The sequence below is a fragment of the Ammodytes marinus genome (assembly GCF_949987685.1).
Source record: "Ammodytes marinus genome assembly, chromosome: 18".
NCBI classification, from domain to species: Eukaryota; Metazoa; Chordata; class Actinopteri; order Uranoscopiformes; family Ammodytidae; genus Ammodytes; species Ammodytes marinus.
In genome coordinates this window covers 19,640,957-19,662,683 of record NC_137222.1, presented here as the reverse complement: position 1 = coordinate 19,662,683, position 21,727 = coordinate 19,640,957, and the positions used below count along the sequence as shown (strand labels likewise).

The window sequence follows — 21,727 nt, the reverse complement described above, 5'->3', positions numbered from 1 at the left end:
ACTTAATTTCTACATTATTGTCCACACAAAGCAGAACAGTGAACCCATTTCTGACATTTTCAATTCAAGTCTGTTCACCTAACTTTAAATAGTAGCCTGAACAAAAAAAAATAGATCCACATCTCAGTCTTTATGTACTTATTCACAGTATATTTTATTTATTTGTATTTAATTGACTGTTTAGAGGATTTCTTTGCTAAAATTGTACCAGAACTTTCTACATTTTCTAATTGGTATCTCTGAAACATAAACATCTTCATATAATATGGAAGTCCATGGTTTTTACTGGATAGTGACAAAACATTAATAATAATACAAACAACTTAGAGCCTAAAATTTGCCATCACGACTAAAACACCTCTCAATATCAACAAATTAGAATTACAATTTTTATTCTTTATGTAATTTGGAAAAAACGAGACAAAAGGAAAATATGTATAGCAGTAATATTAAAGCCTGGTTGTTTCTGGGATGTTGGTACACATTGTGTTACATGAAAACACACATGCCTCCAAAGTGCAGGCCACATGGTCAGGACGACACAAGTCCCTGCCACCTTCAAACCTATAAGACCTGAAATGTATTTTATTAAACAGAACATCTCATGATCTCCCTCCCAGGGACTCTGCTTGACTGCCACAGCCAGTTTGTAAACCACTTATTGGATGGCCCTTATTAAATGAGGCTATGAAGTCTCTCCTCCAACCCACTCGCTCGCTACACACACATCAATAAAGCTGGACCAATCTGCTCCACGGCCGTTATATAATAAGGAGGGCTGCTTGTTTGCTGCTGCAGCAACAACACAACACAAGAGTCCTGTGAAAGACTCGGCTCTGTGAGGCCGGCAAACAAAAACAAGTACACAGGCACTGCAGGCTATAACACTCACGTCTGCACACACATACACGCTAATCCACATACAGGGACACACTCTTCAGTTCACACTTTGACTTGTTCGCCCACACTGAAGTAATCCAGGCGCACACGCCACCCACACAGTCCTATGCAAGGATGGGAGACCAACAATGCATGAGTGTGTGTGTGTGTGTGTGTGTGTTATAAAGCCGGTCTTCTTTGGGTTTAGACCAAAACAATTTCTCATTCCTTACACACGTTACCATCACACAGTTTGAAAAAGAAAGATTAGGCAAATTTGTAGACACCAGTTGGTAAAATCTGCAATATGGCGATGGCTTGAATGTGACCGACATTAATTTTTTATGAAAAAGTTACAAACAGTGTGTAAAAACAGAGTATTTGGCTGTATGCAGTAGGGATATTCTAAATAGATATAAAAAGGCTCATTCTAAGATAACAATAATTTTTTTAAATTTTCAACACCAATTAAAACTTACTCATGATTATAGTCCATTTCTACCAAGTCTGTTCTGAAAAATGCCAATGAAATCTACACAATGTACCTTTAAGCTGACAAAATGGACCTAAACTATCATGCAATTCAGAAATATAACAATACACCAATCAAGAACATAACATAGATAATTAAACAGGTGCATCAAAAAAATAACATTTTATAATTATCCTGTCCTCTAACCTCCAGTCAGTTGGTAAAACATTTTTATACTTGATGTAGTTTACAGCTAAGCTAAGTCATTGATATAGTTGTACCATGCAACAACAATTCCCATTGATGCTTTAAGGTGGAGTCAAAGTTTCTGGAGAACTGTGACCAAGTGGCTGAGATCACACCACTTGTTCCCTTTAACCCTTATTTTCATGTTACATAGTCCACCTTTAACCAGCCACGTTAATTCATTGTTTGAGTTTTGTTTCCAATATATCTGTAACTTCTTACCGACAAACTATCCAGGGTTTGATTGTGTTGAGTATTATATTCAGATACAGTTCAAATTCCTCATTGGGACAAAATAAAACACAGCAGTATTGTTCAGTTATTTTATTGGTAAATTTCTGTTGGTTATTCTTTCAGTTTACTTACCATTCCATGTGCTCCAGACTAGACTGTTCAAATCTAAACTCATCTTTTCAAATTTGCTTACCCCTACTGATCTTCCCATCCCATTTTTGTTTTTAAATCAATTGATTGTATTGTATTTGTCTCATTGTACAGTGTCCTTGCGTGTCATGAAAGGCGCATTTAAATAAAATTTATTATTATTATTATTATCAAAGGAGGAAATGCCCAACCACTTCCTCTATTTATACTGGATGTGATGTAATAAATTAGTGGTGTCAATGGGGTAGACCAAGTACGGGGGGATTAGATCAAATATGCTGATATTGTTTGTGTATTGCTTCCTGTTTGGTTAGGTTAAAGGGTCATGTGCTAAAGAATAGATACATATCCATGCATTCCAACACCCATACTTTCTGCTATTTAATATGAAAAAAGATTTAGGATGTCCCAATTCTTGTGGTCAGATTTAGTATACTTAAAAATACCCTGATTTCTACTACATCCAGACGAGATTTTAAGTGTAGAAATCAGCATGCTATTTGGGCAATTCTCACCCGCAATCCAATCGAAAGTGACGTCACATCGACGGAGCCTCCATATGAAAACAACCGGGAATGTGACGGATATAAAACGAGAGGCAAGATCAAGGCGCAATGTTATGATGAAATAAATAAGTATGTCCCAATTGTATGCCTACTGCATGCTAACTATATTATTGTTATGGTCAGATGCAGTATTTAGAATATAAAAAAGAAAGAGTATGTGATTTGGAATGCAGGGTAAGTTTCCACACCAAATGATAAGAATGTTATAATGTAAACTACTTACCTGTGTTAAGGTAAATATTGCATACTTACCTATATGGGTTAGTATGGCCGGAGTATTTTTGAAGATAACCCCTTTTTAAGCAGTTAGCTTTGGGCGGCTCCGCGGTTAAGATGGCATAAAGGTATAGCTATATGCACCTTGTGTTTCGTTCAGTTATTATCATTTTCTTTTGCTATGAGTTGAGTTTAGGCCAAGTTAGTTAGTTTATTATGTTTTATTCTTTATTGTATATTTGCTTTTGGTCAAATAAATCACCTGCAGGCCGAAATGGACACAGTTTCTCAAGTCTGTGTCCCACATCTTTAATCACTCTGGTCAGGCTTCCTAACAAGAACATTTGTTATCAACATACATTTTAAACAGAGCCTAGGCTGTGTATTAACACCACAGTACGGACAGGTAGGGGATTGTGAGGAGATATTCACTGATTTCGATCAAACGTGATTTTGACAACATACATTCTCCAGAATCACTTGCTCCACCTTTAAATTATTATGGGATGGGCCACGCACGTCACGTGTGTCTGTGTGTGTGCGTGTGTGTATACAATCAAGAGGACCCTGTGGCTATAAAACAATGCGAGCAAGTTCATTTTTTCGTATCTCTGCCGCATACTGCTATAGGGTCAGTGTTTTAGCTGATGTCACAGTAGCTTAACCATATTAGCGTTCAAATGAACTTTAACTGATGTCGTCTACTGAATGGTACATTCCAAATCAAATCAAATGATTAAAAGTCCTGTCCTGTTTTTGATGTTGCGATGGTGATGAGATTTTGCTCTTGGCGTTGAAATAGTATTTGTACAAAAGGCGTTTAAACCCGTGAGTTTCTATGGAGCGGGAATTTGTAATACAACTTTGAATAAAGCCAAATCAGACTGAAGTTATTTTACTTAATTTCATGATTAGAAGTTGTCCGAAAGAATAATAAATAAAAAAAAGTATTTAAAAGGGTCCTAATTGCAGAACAAGCCATGTTTGAAACACAAAGTGGGGAGGAAAGAACAGACAGAGTGTATCACCCTCAAACCCTGCATGCTTAAGCACTTCTGACAGCAGCATGTTTTTATGTAAAATGCTTGTGTTCAGCTCCCTGTGTTGCTCTTTGCCTCACAAGAGAGTGTTTTTACAGGTCAAAATTGCTCTGACCTAAACATGTGCGAGTTGAATGGTGTGAAGGCGTATACCGTAAACGATATGTGAGGCTCCTTAATATGAATGGAGCAGCATTTTGCACGTAGCTGATGTCCATACAGTAGCTGTCATACACCCTTTGACATGGAGCCCAAATTGTCAGTTCTAAGCGGGGGAGCAAAGCAGGTCATGCTTCACTGCCTGGGCTCTGACATAAACAGAGAGACTGAAAGTCTTGGAATTGGATCGCCTCACTGAGTCATCTGCAGATGGATGCCTGCCTGTCTGATGTGTTTTTCATGTAGTGTGAAATCCTCGCATAAATTATATATGCTTATAGATTATAGATAGACGCTTGCTTGCTTGCTTGTCCCAATGCCGAGCTGAAGTATTCATGCGGCACATAACACCAAACATCTTGCTGTATTGAAAGCCTGCAGCATTGCTCCTAACATACTGGAACAAGGTCATGTATGGGGAATGCAGGCCTGATCAATATGGATCAATGTTTTTTGGTTGATATCAGGCAACATCAGGTTTCAATAATTGAGACAATCCACAGAGGCAGGAGATAATTAGAATTGAATCTCAGGAAAGCGTCCTCCATGTTATTACGGAGGTTTTACAGACCCTGTTCTTCTAAGAGAAAAGATATTTGATGTAAATGTGAAGTGTCTGTCATATGGAGCGTGTGTTTAGTCTGTGATCAATAGAGTGCCTTAGACTTGTCTCCTCACTTTATTATATGATGGCCCTGCATGCAGCTCACCATCTAAAATTAGACGTATAATGTCTGTACATCAATATTCCCAAGGCAAGAACTAAGTATGTGCATTTTTCTATAATGCACCCTATAAGTAATATGAGTAATGTATTTGAAAGAATTGTGTTTTGGCTACTACCTTTGCTTCATCATTTGTGACAATTTACACAAAAGTAGTATTATTTTGTCTCCATAAATCTTGTTGCCTTACAGCCCCATGATTGTAAATCCCAAATGAACTCTCCTGGGTCAAACAACATCTTAAACAGCTTGTTGCTAATTGTGTTTACCTGCTGCTTAGTATTGGCCAGGCGTTGCACAGTGGGTGTATCAGTGGTTTTGGGCTGAAAACAGCTGCCTGTTGCTACTGGAAACAGGGTTGGTGAGAGCGGAGTCGCCCATGTTGCTTTGCTGCAGCTTTAAAGAAACATTGTGACATTTTGAACTTTATCATTTTAGGTATCTTTGCCTTTGAAACTTGGGATTCAATATAAACAGTGCAGAACACTTTAAATAATAGAAATGTAGTCTTAACAACTTTTATGTATATATTTTTAATAACACAGACATATGGTAACACACTCCAAGAAACAATTGCATCAATCAAAACAATGAGGAGCTCCACTTCTAGCTTTCATCATTGCTCTCTCTCTCTCTCTCTCTCTCTCTCTCTCTCTCTCTCTCTCTCTGCCTTTCCCTCTTTAAAATAATAACATGGACAAATAGGATTACATTCTAAGGCCAAGTCTCCCTTGAAAGCAGCACCATGAAAGCAGATCAAGCTGGGGTTTTGTTGCATAGAATATGCAGTAGTAATGGCACAGAGCATCTGGGTTGTTCTGATGAAAAGAACGATCAAGACAGATATGGAGAGTTTGAATCCAAAGTCAAACCCCCATTCATCCCCCTCCCAAAGCTGTGGCATGCTTCACAGAAGACTAAAGTCAGATTTCGACAAACCGACAAGATACTGGAACTGTTGATTTGATACTAATAAAAAATGCTTTGAAGCTGAATTGCTTTGACCGATACATTCACAACATTGAAACCTAAATACTCATGTGCATCCGCAAATCATCCTATTTAGGGGTCATGTTTGCTTCAGCCAACAATACATTGGACCTTCTCCAATGTAATACTGCTGTACAGGCCCAGCTGAGTCCAAAGGTGAGTCTGGAATAATCAGGTTAAGTGAAATGAAAGATAAAGGTGTATACAACTATGTCAATATGTAGTTCACGTCTGACATTGCAGAGTAACTGTTGGAGGATAAACATTAAACAAAGGGTCCACTACCTGTAATGTGTGTGTGCTGGATAAAGAAATATGGTTTATACACAGCCTAGGTTCTCTAAACAGGCATGTTGCTAGCTACGATGGGTCCCCTCTGTTTACATACCCTTTACATAGCCAAGGCTGTGTATCAACATGAGATTCTTCCTTTCAGCGAGCACACATTATGGACAGATAGGTAGCAGATGGTGAGCAGATATTCACTGATTTTGACATAGTGATTTTGACAACAAGCATTCTCCAGAATCGCTGACTCCTTTAAAGTCATATACCCTTTAAGGGGAAAGTCAGACAACTGAATTCACTCAATCGTCTGTTAGGTTAGTCGAAACGATGCAGGTACCACCATGTGGAGGAAGCAGCGAAGCAGAGCAGGGTGAGGACAGTGATGGAGCAGCAGAGGAAGTGCAGTCTCATCAGTCTCACTCCTCTGACCAGGCAGGAGGCCTGTGAGCCCGGGGCCGTGGTAAGGTCATGGCCTGGACTGTCCACCAGGGCCGGGCCGGGCTCACACACACTGCCTCCGTACGACTCCTCCTGCAGTCTCCATATCTCCCACTGTGGGAAGGGGCTGGTCTGCCGACAGAAGGGGCACTGCAGTCTGCCCGGGTCCCTGGCCCTGCTCATGATGCCGGCCACGCAGCGGTGACACAGCGTGTGGTTGCAGTTGAGCGAGGAGGCCTGGTGATCTCCGTCCTGTTCAAACGGCTCGTTGCAGATGGGGCACTCGTGTCGACTGCTGTCGTTGCACAAACTCTTGACACTTCCACAGCGGCCGGCCGGATCACTGTCAACCGATTGCTGCAGCCCTTGTGGAGCAGATGTCTTTGGGTCAGCCCCATCTGTCGCCGGGTTGTGCTTTCCGTCAAGGCCGTCCTGATGTTTGTGCCCGAGCAGCGGCTGCGTCGGTGTGTATAAAAGTTTGACGAGAGGCTCTTCAGTAGCTGGCAGGTGCTTTTCTTCTAGTGTAACAACACTACCCGCCTCCTCAGTTTCAAGGCCTTCTGCCTCCGCCATGCTTCATGACAAAAAGGCTGCTCCTTCTTTTCTATGAGTTGGACGCATTTAACAAAGCCGTCTTGAACAAAAGCTCATTACGATTCCCCTTTAAAGTCTAGCTCGTTCCTCCACTGAAAAGCTCAACTGTTGATGTAATGCTTCTGTTCAACAAAGGCAACACAGTCCTCCTCCCCCCCACCATTAAGCCCAGATAAGATAAGCACACTCACAGATAAGGAATACCGAGCGATAATATGAGCCCCAGTAGAAGTGCCATTGGCCAAGTGGTACAGTAAGCATTTCAGCATTCCGCTCAATTTAACACGCTAACGTATTCAGTGCAAAGGAAAGCCTTTTGCCAGTTCATGGATGCATGAGCAAACACGTCAAAAGCAGAGCAGACAGATATATTAGAGTAGCCAGTTATAAAAATTATCTTTTTAATATTCAAATCAGTTTTATTTGTATAGCCCAATATCACAAATAGACATTTGCCTCAGTGGGCTTCACATTCCATACAGTATGACACCCTTAGACCCTTAATTCGGCTGAGAAAAAACTCCCAGTAAAAAACCCTTTATTGGGACTAAATATATAATATAATATAGAGAAGGAACAGAAGGGAGAAGTATACTGTAGCCTATATGCACTTCTTTTTTTAACATTCCTGGTTATTTGCTTTGAAATTTCTCTTGTCTCCTTCGTGACCATCTGACAGTCTGACGTAAATTCAAAGATAAAGATAAAGCAATCCCACCTAACTAGCAGCATCTCTGCAGGCAGCTGACAAGTATTGCTTTCATCCTTCTCCCTCATTTCAATAAAGGCACAGTTGCATTTAATAAAGCCGCACGGCGTTGTAGTCAGCAGTGATAAAGTCGGTAAGGAGCTGACGGTGTGCATCAGGATTAAATAAACAAACAGAAAACATTATAGCAGCGTAGAGCCAAACCTGGATTTCTCTGCATGGGAAGAAATTAAACCCAAAGCTATAGCTTGTTCCAATTATGCCGGTGAAAGGAATCATTTAGGGAATACCATTATTTACCTCTTTTTGATTAGAGCAAGACAGACTGTCAGCGTGTTCAATCAATTATAATCAAAATTTTTGGGACAAGTATCGTGTGTAAAAGGGGTCCATTGAGCAGATGGAGCCAGAGTGAATCTTGCCTTCCTGTTTTTGGCTTGCTCCCATCGCAAACAAATGAAAAATCAAGATATTCTATATAGAATGAGAACTAGCAGTAGCAGAAAAACATCACTAATGTTCTTTCTTAATCCAAGGTTTTAGGTTTAATAATAAATTCATGACGGGCCATCCTTCTTTGACATAATCCATAGAGATGAGCCTTTAAAAAAAAATAGTCGATGTGGTCCTTCAAGTTGTCATTGCAGGCTGCATCAGCTGACTGCTGAGTAACCTGAGATACCAATCAGGAAACAAACACACCTGCAATTCCACCTGCAGCTGAGGCTTTGCTCAGTTTGATTACACGTTATTGATTCAATCTAACAGTCTGGAAGGGCACAGTCACATTTTCAAAAGCAGATACATCCAAAGTGAGAAAGACATTGTTACTTTAAGGTATTATTATCAGACATAGTGCAAAAGAAGAAGCCTCTATCAATGACTTCCAACAAGATACATGTGGTTACCCATATCAAACATACAGAAAATCCAACAACAATTTTTTTAAATTTCAGAGTGAAATGGATTTTACCTAGTATGGTCAGACCAGCTTGATCTTCACATTCAGATAAGTCTGGACTTTTTCCAGTCTTTAGTGTTAGGCAGCCCCTGATTGGTTCATGTGGTCATCAATCTAGCCTCCAGTCAGACAGGGCCCTCCCCACTTACAATACTTTAGTGGAAGGCTGCAATTGATTGGTTCTCGTAGTCGTTGACGTCCACATGGATCGAAGAAAATAAGCTTGTGAGATATAGCTGGTCTAGGCTACATTACACCATTCAGAGGCTGCTTTCTTACACTATAAGGTATGAACACTAGGTCAGTACGCGGGCTCTCATTGGCCTGGTCATTTCTTATCCTAACTCCTCCCTATGGAGATTGGAGAAAAAGTCCAGACTGATATGCGGGAGACAAACTAATGTGAAGCTTTCACTTGATCAGGCTGGTCTTGCCAGGCTAGCTTTGACCATCTTGTCGGAGTTACAACAAGGCAATTGTGGTGTTCTTGTTTCTGCTGCCATTGACTGTAAGCACTGGTTCAAAACTCTCAACCTCAGCCAGCCACCCTGCCTCATCCAATAAACAAGTCAGGTCTCCTCTCCCTCTTCCTGAATTAATTATAAGAGACGGATAACAATCAATTCTGGACTCCCTCCTTCGAGGGCTCTGATTAATGTTGCCCATGACCTGATATATACCCTGCTCGTCTCTTCTTCTATGGTTTGCTGGGATCAGAAGTCCAAAGTGTCGCGCTGGTGTCGAAGCCGCGGGCTGTTGTCACTGTAGAACTGACTGTACCAGCGCCTGTGCTTCTGGATGGCTGAGTCTTCCTTGACGAGGAGAGGCTTGGCGATGTACTTCTTATTGTTCCAGATCATCACGTCTCGCTCAAACTAGACACACACACACACACACACACACACACACACACACACACACACACACACACAAGCAGTTGATACAATTGCAGAAGATTCAGAACGAAACAAACTGTACTTACACTTAAATGAGACCAAAACATTAATTATAAACTTGAATGCTTTTTCCTGTCTGGTTGCATTGCATAATAATAATCTATCAGCAGGGATTTCAGTGTGAAGGGTTGTTAATTAAATGTCACTCCACAGTTACTCCATCAGCTGCTGAGATTTGGCATTTGAGTCCGCACTCAAACTCCACCCCTTGCATTGTCTGCTAAAAATGAGTTTCCTCTGGTGGCTTTTTGTGTTGTTATACCACATGTAGAAATGAGTGAAAATAAATAATGTAATGGTTGAAGAATGATTGTTTTCAACTATTCCCTTATTTTAAACTCCAAAACAATGAAGTGACACTATAAAACCTTTCAGAGGGATTGTAGAAAATGAGAGAAGCTGGTGTAAATGTATCTCCTAGCGCTTTAAAAAAAAATTCACTACTTTTTTGTAGTGTTTATATCTCAAAGACTGTTGAAAACTATCAGATCTCTAGCCATTTTACTTACTTTATTATTTAATCAAGGAGTACCTGATTTAGATGATACTTTTAGTATTGTTTGGGGTTCTTGTAAGGTTACTTGTTTGTAGACAGCATTTTACATTTTGAAGAAATGTTGCTTCTCGTGTTAAAAAGAACCCTCTCGGATCGTTGTTGCTTGTTGTCTGGCTTCCATTACACACTATCATTCAGAAAAAGACTTTGAGCCAACTTCTGAGTTTTCCCTTTTCGTTCAATCGTTTCTTCACTTCACCACACAGTTAATTATCAGGTTTAATGAGGAGAATTTACACCTCGTCTGTGACTGTGTGGTGTTACTTCTGGTGGCAGTGAGGAGGCAGAATTCAGCCAAAGGCAGAGTGGGAGGCCAATGAGAGGCACACTATGATCTCTTCCTATTAGAACAACTCTGTGTTATAAGCTTCCTGTGAATAAATAACCACAGTACATTATTTGTGCATTTCAGCCACTTTGTAGGTTTTGATTTATATTTATATATAAAGTACAGATCTGTAAAACTAAAAGAGGATAAAAAGCTTCGTAAAGCTGCAGAGTTGGGAATGACTCTATTGGTTTCATCACTGGACTATGTCACAGTGACAGCCGGAGGTTGAGTGTGTGTACTGCACCTGGATGCACTCTGCCTTGAGGATGAATTTGGGCACCAGAGGAGGGATATTGGCCTGGTAGAAGATGATGTGAGAGACACACTGCAACAGAGGCTCCACTGGGGTCACACAATGCATGATAACACCTCGGCCCAAGAAACTGTGGTCAAACTGTAGAAACACCACTCCTGGACCCACCTGAAATACAGACAAATAAAAGTATAACTGAAACCTGTATATCTGTACAGTGATGTGCTGTGTAGTTTTTATTTTGCGCAAGGGATTGATTCCCAATTTAGACTTACATAACATTAAAGGTGCAGTGTGTAATAGAGGTGTATTTTGGCGGCATCTAGTGGTGAAAGATTGCAATACACAGTCGCTACCCCTCCCGTTGGGTGAGTTTACAGAAGCTAAGGTGATATTCTACAATGGAGGTTGTTGGAGGGTTTCAGTATTAAAATATTTGAAAATAATATTTTCTAATGTAAAGTAAAGTATCTGTCCTACTGCTTTTGACCTTCCATACTTCAGGCTGTGTGCTATTTCAGTAAACTCATAATAAAAAGCAAATTACAGCTGGTGTGTCTGTTTAAAACGGTTTGAAGTTGTGTCATGTTAACTTTTCATCTACATCTGTTCAAAGGAATACGTGATGTGTCCCTGAGCTGTGTCACAGTAGATTTAGTTTAATCCAAAACCTTAATAATGTGGGTTAAATCCATTTGTGTTTCAATGGAACTATCTATCATATTAATGATTTTGCTATCAATGTAATTACAAATGAGTTATAGGAAATGATATGCAGATTGTATTCCACCTTTGAACTTTACCGTACCTGTCTGGCCACAACATGAACATCCAGCAGAGACCAGTGACATCCAAACACAGTGAGAGAATGATTCACCAGCATCTGAGAACAATGCCTGTTGGGCTCTGACTCTGGTGCCCATTGAGCCTTGAATCAGCACAGGCACAAACACACACACACACACACACACACACACACACACACACACACACACACACACACACACACACACACACACATACACACACAGATCGTCATAAAAACAAATAAATAATACGTATAATATCCCAGAATACATGTGTTTCCAAAGCTCCACAAACAGAACTTGCCTTTGGTCTTTCTCACCATTAGATTATCACCTTCATAAATTTCAATTAAAGATGAACCTGTGCCAAAACCAATACGGCGTTTAGGAACATGCTTACCTTCCAGTCATGCCGCAAGAATTCCCATGTTTTGTTGTGGGTGTACCGCAGATCTACCCCGCTGATCATTCCAGGTGTGTGCAGGTGAGCCAGGTGAGCGATGTCCGCTGCATTTTCAGGAATCTCCTGTGTTTATAAAAGACCATGACATCTTCTCAAGATGATTGGGGGGAAAAATTGGCAACAAAAGCTCTTTCTCTGCCTGCGAATGAACTGAATTTACTCAATGGTAGGTGCAACCACAGACAGTGAATATTCTAAAGACTGAAAGTAACTAGTTCCCTCTGGGAAGACACAGTGAGGGATGATGTAGCCTAGTCTGAAACACTCAACAATGTTTTCATCTTCATCTACTGTAGGCTTAATCTCAATACAAATATTGCACTTAGATGTTGCACATTCTTGTAGCACTTACATGTGGCAATTTGCAGTTTGGCTTATTTGAAGCTAAAGTACTTAAAGGTGCTATGAGGAAGTTTGAAATATTTCTGAAACAGTCACATTTTTCTTCTGATGATCATAAATTACATGTAACAGCAAACAAGACCATAAGTGCAAATAATGTTATATTTATGTAGTTTTTCTTGATGCCTACAGCTGGCGTAGTAAAAACACTACCACTTTTTTACAAAGGGGGTGCAGATTTAACACAAACTGAAAGTTCCTCGGAGCACCTAAGTGATTCTTGCTGTTCTTAGTTTGTACCTGCATGGTTGAATGCACTTATTGGAAGTTGCTGAATGTCAGCTCAATGAAATGTAATGTAACATACAGTCATACTCATTCTGTGTATGTAAAACCACCCACTACCTGTATGCAACTACTGTACCTGTATGTGAGCGTTGATGAAATGCTCAGTCCTCCCTCGATACACCCACTCTCCCTTTGTGATTTGTGGCTGCTCTGGGACGGTCCACTGGGGGTCTTCTCCATCACAGTGATACCAAATGAGAATCTGCCCGTTGACCTCACAGCTGGGCCAGGATCGCACCTTGGCAAACTCTGGCACTGAATGACACACCACAATCCATATCATATAGTTGCTTGAGTCTATATTAATGGGTAGCATTATATTTTGACAATCCACTGTTCACTCCAAACAGTTAATATTCAAATGAACCTGTACATTATAGTGGCCATTGGCTAAGCTACAAACACTTATCTTCATTTATTAGAAACAGTAGCAGACATAAAAATAAATGCACATGAAAGATAATAAATGTCTATGAGCTTCAATAAGTGGTGAATTATTTTGATGCTTAAAAACCACTGAGATATTAATAATGTGGGAAAGAAATGTTTTCATCTATGCCATGCGCTTTTTTGTAGAAATAAAAAATCACCACTTTTTGTATTACCTTTTTCTGCATAGGGGATCCTTACACACTTGCCATCGTTCCCCCGGAACTGCCATCCATGAAATGGGCACTCTATGCAGCTTCCCACCACCCGTCCTCCCACAGCCAGGTTAGCGCCCAGGTGAGGGCAGTACGCATCCAACACGTAGGCCTTCCCATCATGGCCTCGAAACACTGCCAACTGCTCACCTAGGATGGCAAGTTACAGGAGGGATGAAAAACAAAAACCTTTTATTTTGAAGTCGACAAAAGATTTGAGAATTGAAGAATGAATTAGAAAAGATTTAACAATTACTTTGAAATCTGGAGCAGTCTATTTGTGTAAGGAGTTTGGTATGTATTGTTTAGCACTATACCGCTTGAGGACACCAACATCAGAAAGTTCCTAATACTAAAGATGGCGTCTTTACAAAACCAATCTTGCCTTCCTCATCCCACATTTATTTGCAAATAACAAGCAGAAAAAAGGTTGAAGTCACCTGGTCAGGGATAATTTACAACTGCAGTGCACTAGGTTTTGGGAAGCATTTAGTATGGTGTATGTCACACTAAAACCCCATGCCCACTCAGACACCGCATGTGGAGATCTACTTAGTGTATCTCACTTGACTTTTGGTTGACCTGCAAACTGCTTCTAGTTTAGCACAGGATGTGTTTAAAAGTAACAGCAGGGCCTTCTCTAGCAAGGTCTAGTCATGATTCTCCTCAGTCAACCTCTGAGAAATCCAAAATTAGGTGCGCGCAAATCAGGGGTGACATGGCATTGCACTGCTGTCCCCATACTGTGGTGAGGCAGCGCGGGGGGGAAGACACACTAGGCAGAATTCAATACTGTCTATGATGTAATCGATCACTGCAGAGAAGAGAGACACTCCGGTCCTTCACAGCAGAGAGACAGAAGACGAGAGGGACATTTGAGAAAATGAATCTCAAATCTACTGTTTGTTAAACCATCATGAATAGAGAGATATTCATGTTGTCTGGCAGAAATCATAGTCTTTACATGTATTGTGCACCCCTGTAGTTTACTGGCAATCACTCATGCTAATGATCTGGAGCGTTATTACAGTTTTAGCCGAATGCTTAAAGCCCAGTTCAGACTAAATAATGGCCTACATCATTGTTAGGCCATGGTCTATAACATGGTCCACCAAAGTGTCCCTAAAGTCATCATGTATATGTCTGGCCTGGTCTTTCTTTGTCCTAATACTCTCTCTCTCTCTTCCTCTTACTGCTTCCATGTTTCTAAATTTTCACTAAATAGTTGAGCGCACCTGAGGTGTAATTGAAGTGACTGAGACTGATTGGTATTCAATTGTTTTTCCAATGTTATCAAGTGTGTGCATGTTTCAAATTCTAGGTGTGTTTTGTATTTTAAATACTGTATATGCGTTTCCTCAATGAGTGCCTCAGATCTCCTTTTTTAACAATGTTTCTTATGTAAGAAAATGTGTTTGTAAATCTGGTGCTTATGCTTAGGAAAAAGTTAGCGGTTGTGATGCTTTTGTCATAGAAAAACTGTATACAGTCTAAGTATGGAGCTACTTTGTAGCGAGTCCAGTTGGGCTGGACTCTATGCCCAGCCACCCTCATTGTTAGGCCATGAACTATAACATGGTCCACCAAAGTATCCCTCATGTCTCCGACTGTTGCCTGCTCCCTTCTTTGTCGTTGTCCTCCTGCCACTCTCTCTCTTCCTCCTCCTTACACTTACTGCCTCCATGTAGAGTGTGTGTGTTTGTGTGTGTGTGCTTTTTCCCAATTTAATTTGTCTTTTGTATTTTAAAGAGATGGGTTTCCCAATGATTGAAGGAGATTTCCTTTTTCTAACAATGTGTCTTGTGTAAAAAACAGTGCGTAATGTTTTGCACGAAGGGTGTTGCAGAATTTCAACCACAGTGCAAAGAGGAAATTGTGTGCAAAGAGGAAATTGTGTGCAAAGAGAAAATTGTGTTTGTACTTCTGGTGCTTTTGTTTAGGGCATGGTTATAAACATAGACATAGACATAATAATAATTATTATGTCTATGGTTATAAAGGCTAGAGGATGTGATTTTTTTGTCATAGCATTCACCTTTTGTGTTTAAACATTCGGCAAATAACTGTAATACACAGCCTAGACTCTGTAAACGGGCATGTTGCTAGCTTGGGTGGTCCCCTTTGTTAACATACCCTTTGTTTTCATACCAGTTTACAGAGCCTAGGCTGTGTTTAAACACCAGATTAATTTTCAGTTCACACACAGTACGGACAGGAAGTGAATCGTGAGGAGATATTCACTGATGGTGGTGAAACGATTTGTGCACAGAACAAGTTGAAGATTTCACATTGACTTCTAATAACTTGTGATGGACATGTTTGACAATTTTTGAAATATTTTTTGGACTACATGCAAAAATATTTAAACGGAAAAGTAGTTCTGTCAATTGGTCATAAAAAAAACTGTAATTGTGTTTTAGCTGTGCTGTACGCTGAATGAGAGCAGGTCTCTTTTTACTGGTGGATATCTTGAGCAGGTATGAAAGCTTTCATCCCCTGCTTGTTTGTTTGTAGAGCAGGTGATGTGACAGAGACATGAAAAGCACCAAAGGCTCTTTGAAACCGGTTTTGAAGTCAAAGAAACACTTTGAAGAGATCAACCGGTACTGCCGCACACCGACACGAGGAAAAACAAAATCTAAAAATGTGAAACACGGCTCTGCTTTGGATCCACGTCCCTTGCCTGAAATAAATAGCACATCAAGTATATTCAAACTTTCTGACAGAGATGCTACATTTCAAGTGACGGAACTAGGAGCTTTAAAGGTGTAAATGATGAGCTGACATGTCATTGATCATAGAGGGACAGGATGCAGGATTGGCTGTCAGATCCCCATGAACACTCAAGTCAAAGAGGTCAGGCCAGTGCTCTCACATCTAAATTGATCATACGAGACTTTTATAATTTACTCCGACGGATTTGACTGGAAGGCGATGATAGTGCTGATGATGGTGATTAGGACTTAATTTCCTGTGTGAAATGGAGCCATTTAAAGTTGTAGTGACGAGGACATGGCCCACCGATATTCATGATCTACACCAACCTGACAAGGCCTCATCTAAATGAAGAAACAATGGACCAAATGAAGGTAAAACGTTATGTTTGCTGAGGATTTGTAGCCATTTACTTTGGCTGTGTGAAAAAATAAAAATAGCTTAAAGACAAAACCATTAATCAGTTGAAAGGTTAGGAATTAGGAATTAGCAGATGCATTTACAGTGACAAGAATGGTTAACGGCAGCTTTGCAGCCATTATGTAATAATTCAATTACTTTTTGTAACCACAACGTTTGAGGCTGGATTGACCTGAAACAATGAGGCTTTGTTCAAAAACTGAAGCGTTACCAAGCACCAGGACAGTAGGCCATTGCCTTTCAAATGGATACTTAAAATACCAAAAAACTTTGTAAGATGAGCTTGTCTCTCATATCTTAGCAACGAGTAGCCTCACCACACACACACCTGAGACAGGACAAACAGACACTATAGGCAGAGTGACAACAATCAGAGTTTCATAGGAGGCCAGCAGTGGCAATTAAATCCTACAGAAGTGAACATTTTCTATCTTTGATTTAATTAAAATGGGAAATTTCACATTTATATGACCGTCACATTAAAGCTTATACTAAAGTGACACTCCCTGCCATAAAAACAGAAGATTCAAATCCAAACATAGTAGGCCTACTGTATGTCGATCTTAAAAACACCACTGGTCCATACATCTCTGAATGTCTGGTGGTCTTTCCTCACTGTATTAACGTCTCAGGTCACCTGTGGCTGGCTAGTTTCAGGGGTTTAAATATGGCAACACACTAAACTTGTGTCTGCTGCAGCTCAGGTAAACAGTGTGTGGTGCAGAGTCAGCATCTTCACTGCCGCTCCCACTGCTGATCTGACATCATTTGTAACCTATCTGCTGCTGTGTCTGACTCCAGCTGATCTGGGTTCACACATTTTGATGATGACTTGATTGGGGGCTGACAAGCAGGATTTGTATCATGACAACAAATGTAAATATTGCACTTTTTGTGTCATATTTATGATGATTAACTGATGGTCATGTTGGTCAAGCTTTTGTTGAGCCTCCACTTTAATTGTGTGGGTCCATTTGTTTGCAACAGATATCCTAGGCTACAACACAAGGCAACACATAGGCCTACTGCAATGGTGCTCCCAATAAACAATAAACAATAAATCACACAAAATAATATGGCAGCTTGTCACTTAAGTTATTCCCTGTTTTTAGTTGTGGCAATGCAACCATCAATGCTTATCATCATACCTAGAGCAGAGACGTTTTTGACCGCTCCCCGCTCCAACATGTGTGAGTCCAGCACTCGGTACCAGCCGTTTGGATAGACCGGGGGCAGCTCTCCGGTTTTCCTCCTGCGCCGGACCTCGTTTGCCGCCCGGGCTTTGGAGCGACCGTCCTCGGCGATGTATCCCACGTCATCGGGCCCCTTGATCAGCTCCAGAGGACAGAAGAGCAGCTTGTACAGCCAGCCCGCGGCAAGGAGGGAAAGTCCGGCGATAATGCAGAACACAGCCCGCCTCCAGATTGTGGACCCGGCAGTGCTCACTGCGTCCAGCGGGTCTCTGTCTTGTTGTAAGACAAGTATTGCACCTACGGCAAGTCCAATGACAGCAGCCACTTTCCCCGTGGACATGTTCTGAGTTTCCATGCTGTCCCAGTCTGCAGTGGCACGGTGATAGTTTACCGAGAGCACCTGACACTACTGTCATGTCGTCTGGAAGTTGCGCGCACTGACACAAACAGCAACCTTGGAGACAACCCAGGCCCTTAGCACAAGTTTTAATTGGAGGGGGGACTCTCATCTGTTTACTATGCATAATAAAACCGCGACTGTTTCACCTAAAGTAGGCCTATTGTGACTTTTTTTGTAGTCAAGTATCAAACCTTTATTATGTCTTCTAAGTATGACGTTTTTAGCCAAATCGGCATGCCTGCCAAATTAGCTTGTAACATGACGGGTATGGGGTCAAATGGGTCTCAATATTAATGAATGCACAGAGAAGGATTCACACTTGTATTTTGTGATTTATATATAAATGACTCTATTCTCACAAATACATTTCAATGCACACACAAATGGATACCGTCATATATAAATGTAAAATAAATCCATCTATAATAAAAAGTTTCACAAACACATTTCCGATCCACACACAAATGTGTCTTGTTTTAAATAAATGTAATATAAATCCATAAATATATTAATTTAAAAAAGATTTAGAATTTTCATCAAAAATGTGTTTGGATGTTGTTACAAAATATACAAACTGTTACATTTGAATTTACAAAATGCTTTTAATTTGTGAACTTCCTTGTATTCATGTGTGAATTGGCTTGCATTTGTGTGAGATTTTTGAGACTCCCCTAACGTCGCTGGTTTCACAAATGCGTTTTTTTCAACCAGGAACTAGCTATAGCCAATCGGATGTCTCCCTCGTTTTCAGCCAATCACATGAGCGCAGTCTCACAAGGGTCCGCTTATGCCCAGAGACACAGAACGGTACAGCACGACTGAATGAGCTCTACGTCAATGCATTATTTTTAAAACTGCCTTGGAGTTGTTTTGCCACAGTCAGTGGACCACATTTTTGGTGAATCATAAACGTGTCACCAACAATTCCAGCATTTGCAGCGTCCATTTCTCCAAAGAAGAGTTTAGTAACTTTGGCTAGAAGGCTGCTGGCTTTGCAAAGCGGTTATGTCTAGCTGATGCCTGCTGGAGCTGCCATTCTTTACTTCAGACTTCACCGACCCCGTGCTGATTGCCGATCATGTAAGTCACTTATCAGCTTAGCTGTACATTACATTTTACTGTCTCATTAGCTTTAGTTATGCTACTTAAGTGTATTTCACTTGTGGGTGTTGCTAACATTTAGCCCCAGCCCCGGTGTTTGAAGCTAACGTAGCTAACGGTGTTATCATAGTAGCCTACTACCGAATGTTTATTTTTAGCAGGTCATGCATGCTAGCTACCTTGATGACAATCACACAAAATATGGCCACTGAATTAAGAATTGTATTATACCCTAACAGAATATCTCTGTATTACAGCATTACAGACAGCCTATGCCAGAGTGAATGCTAGTGTTGAGGGCTAATGCGACATTGAGCCTGAACCTCTCATCTCAACCACTGGAGGACAGACGATGTGACCTACACCTGCAGTAGTTAAAGAACCATGGAGAAGAAAAGGAACAGAGGTATGATGAAGAATCTACTCATGCTAATGTAGTTAAAGATATCCTAAACTACATAGAACTCTCTGTATATTCTATTTGATTGTTTCAGTTAATAAGCTTATTAGGTGAACAAGCACACTGCATTTATTCTTCTCATAAGGACTGTTTTCTTCAGTGTCATCATTGTAAATATATTAAATGTCTTCTTAAAAGCAGAAACAAGGTTTTACTCAAAGACATCTCGAAGTGCATCTTCACAATCTCACAAAAGTATTCATACCCCTTAGACCTTTCCACATGGATAAATCACACGTACATTTATTTTATTGGGATTTCATGTAATAAACCAACACAGCATTGCTTGTAATTGTGATGTGGAATCAAAATTATACATAGTTTTACATTTTTTATATTTAAATAAATAAAAAAACTGAAAAGTGTGGCTTGTAAAATAAGTTCAAGTGGTATGAATACTTTTGCAACCCACTGTAGATCATTTGACAACAGTTAGCCAGGCCTGTGTGTGTTAACCATAAGCAAACCTTTAACTATTTTCTGTCACTGTGCTTTTGTGTTGCAGTTATCAAGAACTGGACGAGAAAGGACAAAGTGTTTTTGTGGAAGTGTCCTGCTCAAAGACCTACTGACTTCAAACTCTTTAAATAAAGCCTCACATATTTTCATTCAACGCTGTGTGCATGTGTATTTATGAATTTTAAAATAATTATTTTAATTATAATATAATTGAAATGTAATAAATGATGAAGCATTTTCAAATAGTAGATAATGTGCCCTATATATACGTAGAGCAGCTTCTAAGGCATAAGGGTTGAGAAACATTTGGTTCGGTTTTCATTTGTGTGTGCATTGAAATGTATTTGTGAGAAGAGAGTCATTTATATATAAATCACAAAATACAAGTGTGAATCCTTCTCTGTGCATTCATTAATATTGAGAGTGATCTGACTCGATAGACGTGTGCTGTATGCGACCCCTTGTTGTCTTTTAGAGGAAATGCTCTGGGAATGTCTGAAGGAACTCGAGTCCAGTGCTAGTGAAAGTAGGCCATGTAGCCGACACGCTCCACACTCCAGAGAAAAGGGAAACTGAATTGAAACAGATATATCAGGTCTTCTAGCCTGGCTCCGCCCGCCCGCCCGCCCGGCTTCTTCCGGCCAAATTTCATTTTCCCTTCTGTACAAATGAAATGAAGTACGATGGTCTGGTTGGACCAGGCTACAGGTCTTCTTCATTTCAAATTACATTTTAAGTATTATTATTTCAGTGATGGTCCCTGGTCTTGTCTGCACAATTATACCCAGGTCTGGTATAAATGTGTCTAGTGATGCAAACAATTGAAGAAAGCAAGCCCTTAACATTTAATCCAAATTAAAAGCTGAAACTAGCAGGGGCTGCTCTGCGATTTCAGGTCATATGCTTTCTACAAAATCATTGACAAGTATTGTTATGGAAATTAATATTACAGTCATACTATTATAATCAAGTTTATTTGTTTATGTAGACAGGTGCCACTGTGAATCTAAATACAAGTCATCTATTAAAAAAACGTTCTTCATGGTGAAGATTGGTATGTTCTAAGATACTGAAACTGCATAATAGTATGTGTTTTGACTTAGATGGTACCCGAGAAGAATGACTGTATGATAATGAACAATATACATATCTGACTGAGGAGACTGTCTCTTCCTCAGACAGAATTATGCTCTCTCCCTCTGAGAGACGTAGTTGCAAACATTAAAGATCTGTTTATTTGTATTTAAACATTGTGTCATCAGGTATTTTTGCCAACTCTCATCCTGAACTAGACACGCTGTTTTTTTCAGTTCCATGACAGTATCATTCTGTCGTTAATTGATAATGAAATGAATAAATCCCTTTTTGAATCATTGTGTATACCTGACACACTAGAGGCGGCACTATTTGCCAGCAACATCACAGAAAAGATACATTATATTTTTAAATGCCATTTAAAAGTAGAAGTTATAGTATTAAAATGCTGCTGTGGGAGACAGCAATCCACCTTGGATATAGTGACACAACCATGTAGTTGCCCTGAAGTAAATAGGAATGCCCACATTTTTATTTTCCACCAATAAAGGTTTGGTTCTGAAGGCCTATACATTTGC

General features: G+C 40.1%; 1 protein-coding gene across 1 annotated transcript; it reads right to left on the bottom strand.

Annotated features, from left to right (window-relative positions):
- Positions 1-9,380: 9,380 nt before the first annotated feature.
- Positions 9,381-18,049, bottom strand: LOC307265075 (cholesterol 7-desaturase nvd; the record flags this gene model as incomplete). Its single annotated transcript, XM_080046645.1, has 7 exons — positions 9,381-9,542; positions 10,755-10,931; positions 11,572-11,691; positions 11,970-12,095; positions 12,799-12,977; positions 13,328-13,516; positions 17,650-18,049. 7 exons carry the CDS (start codon positions 18,047-18,049, stop codon positions 9,381-9,383), a joined length of 1,353 nt encoding a protein of 450 aa, XP_079902771.1.
- Positions 18,050-21,727: the final 3,678 nt, after the last annotated feature.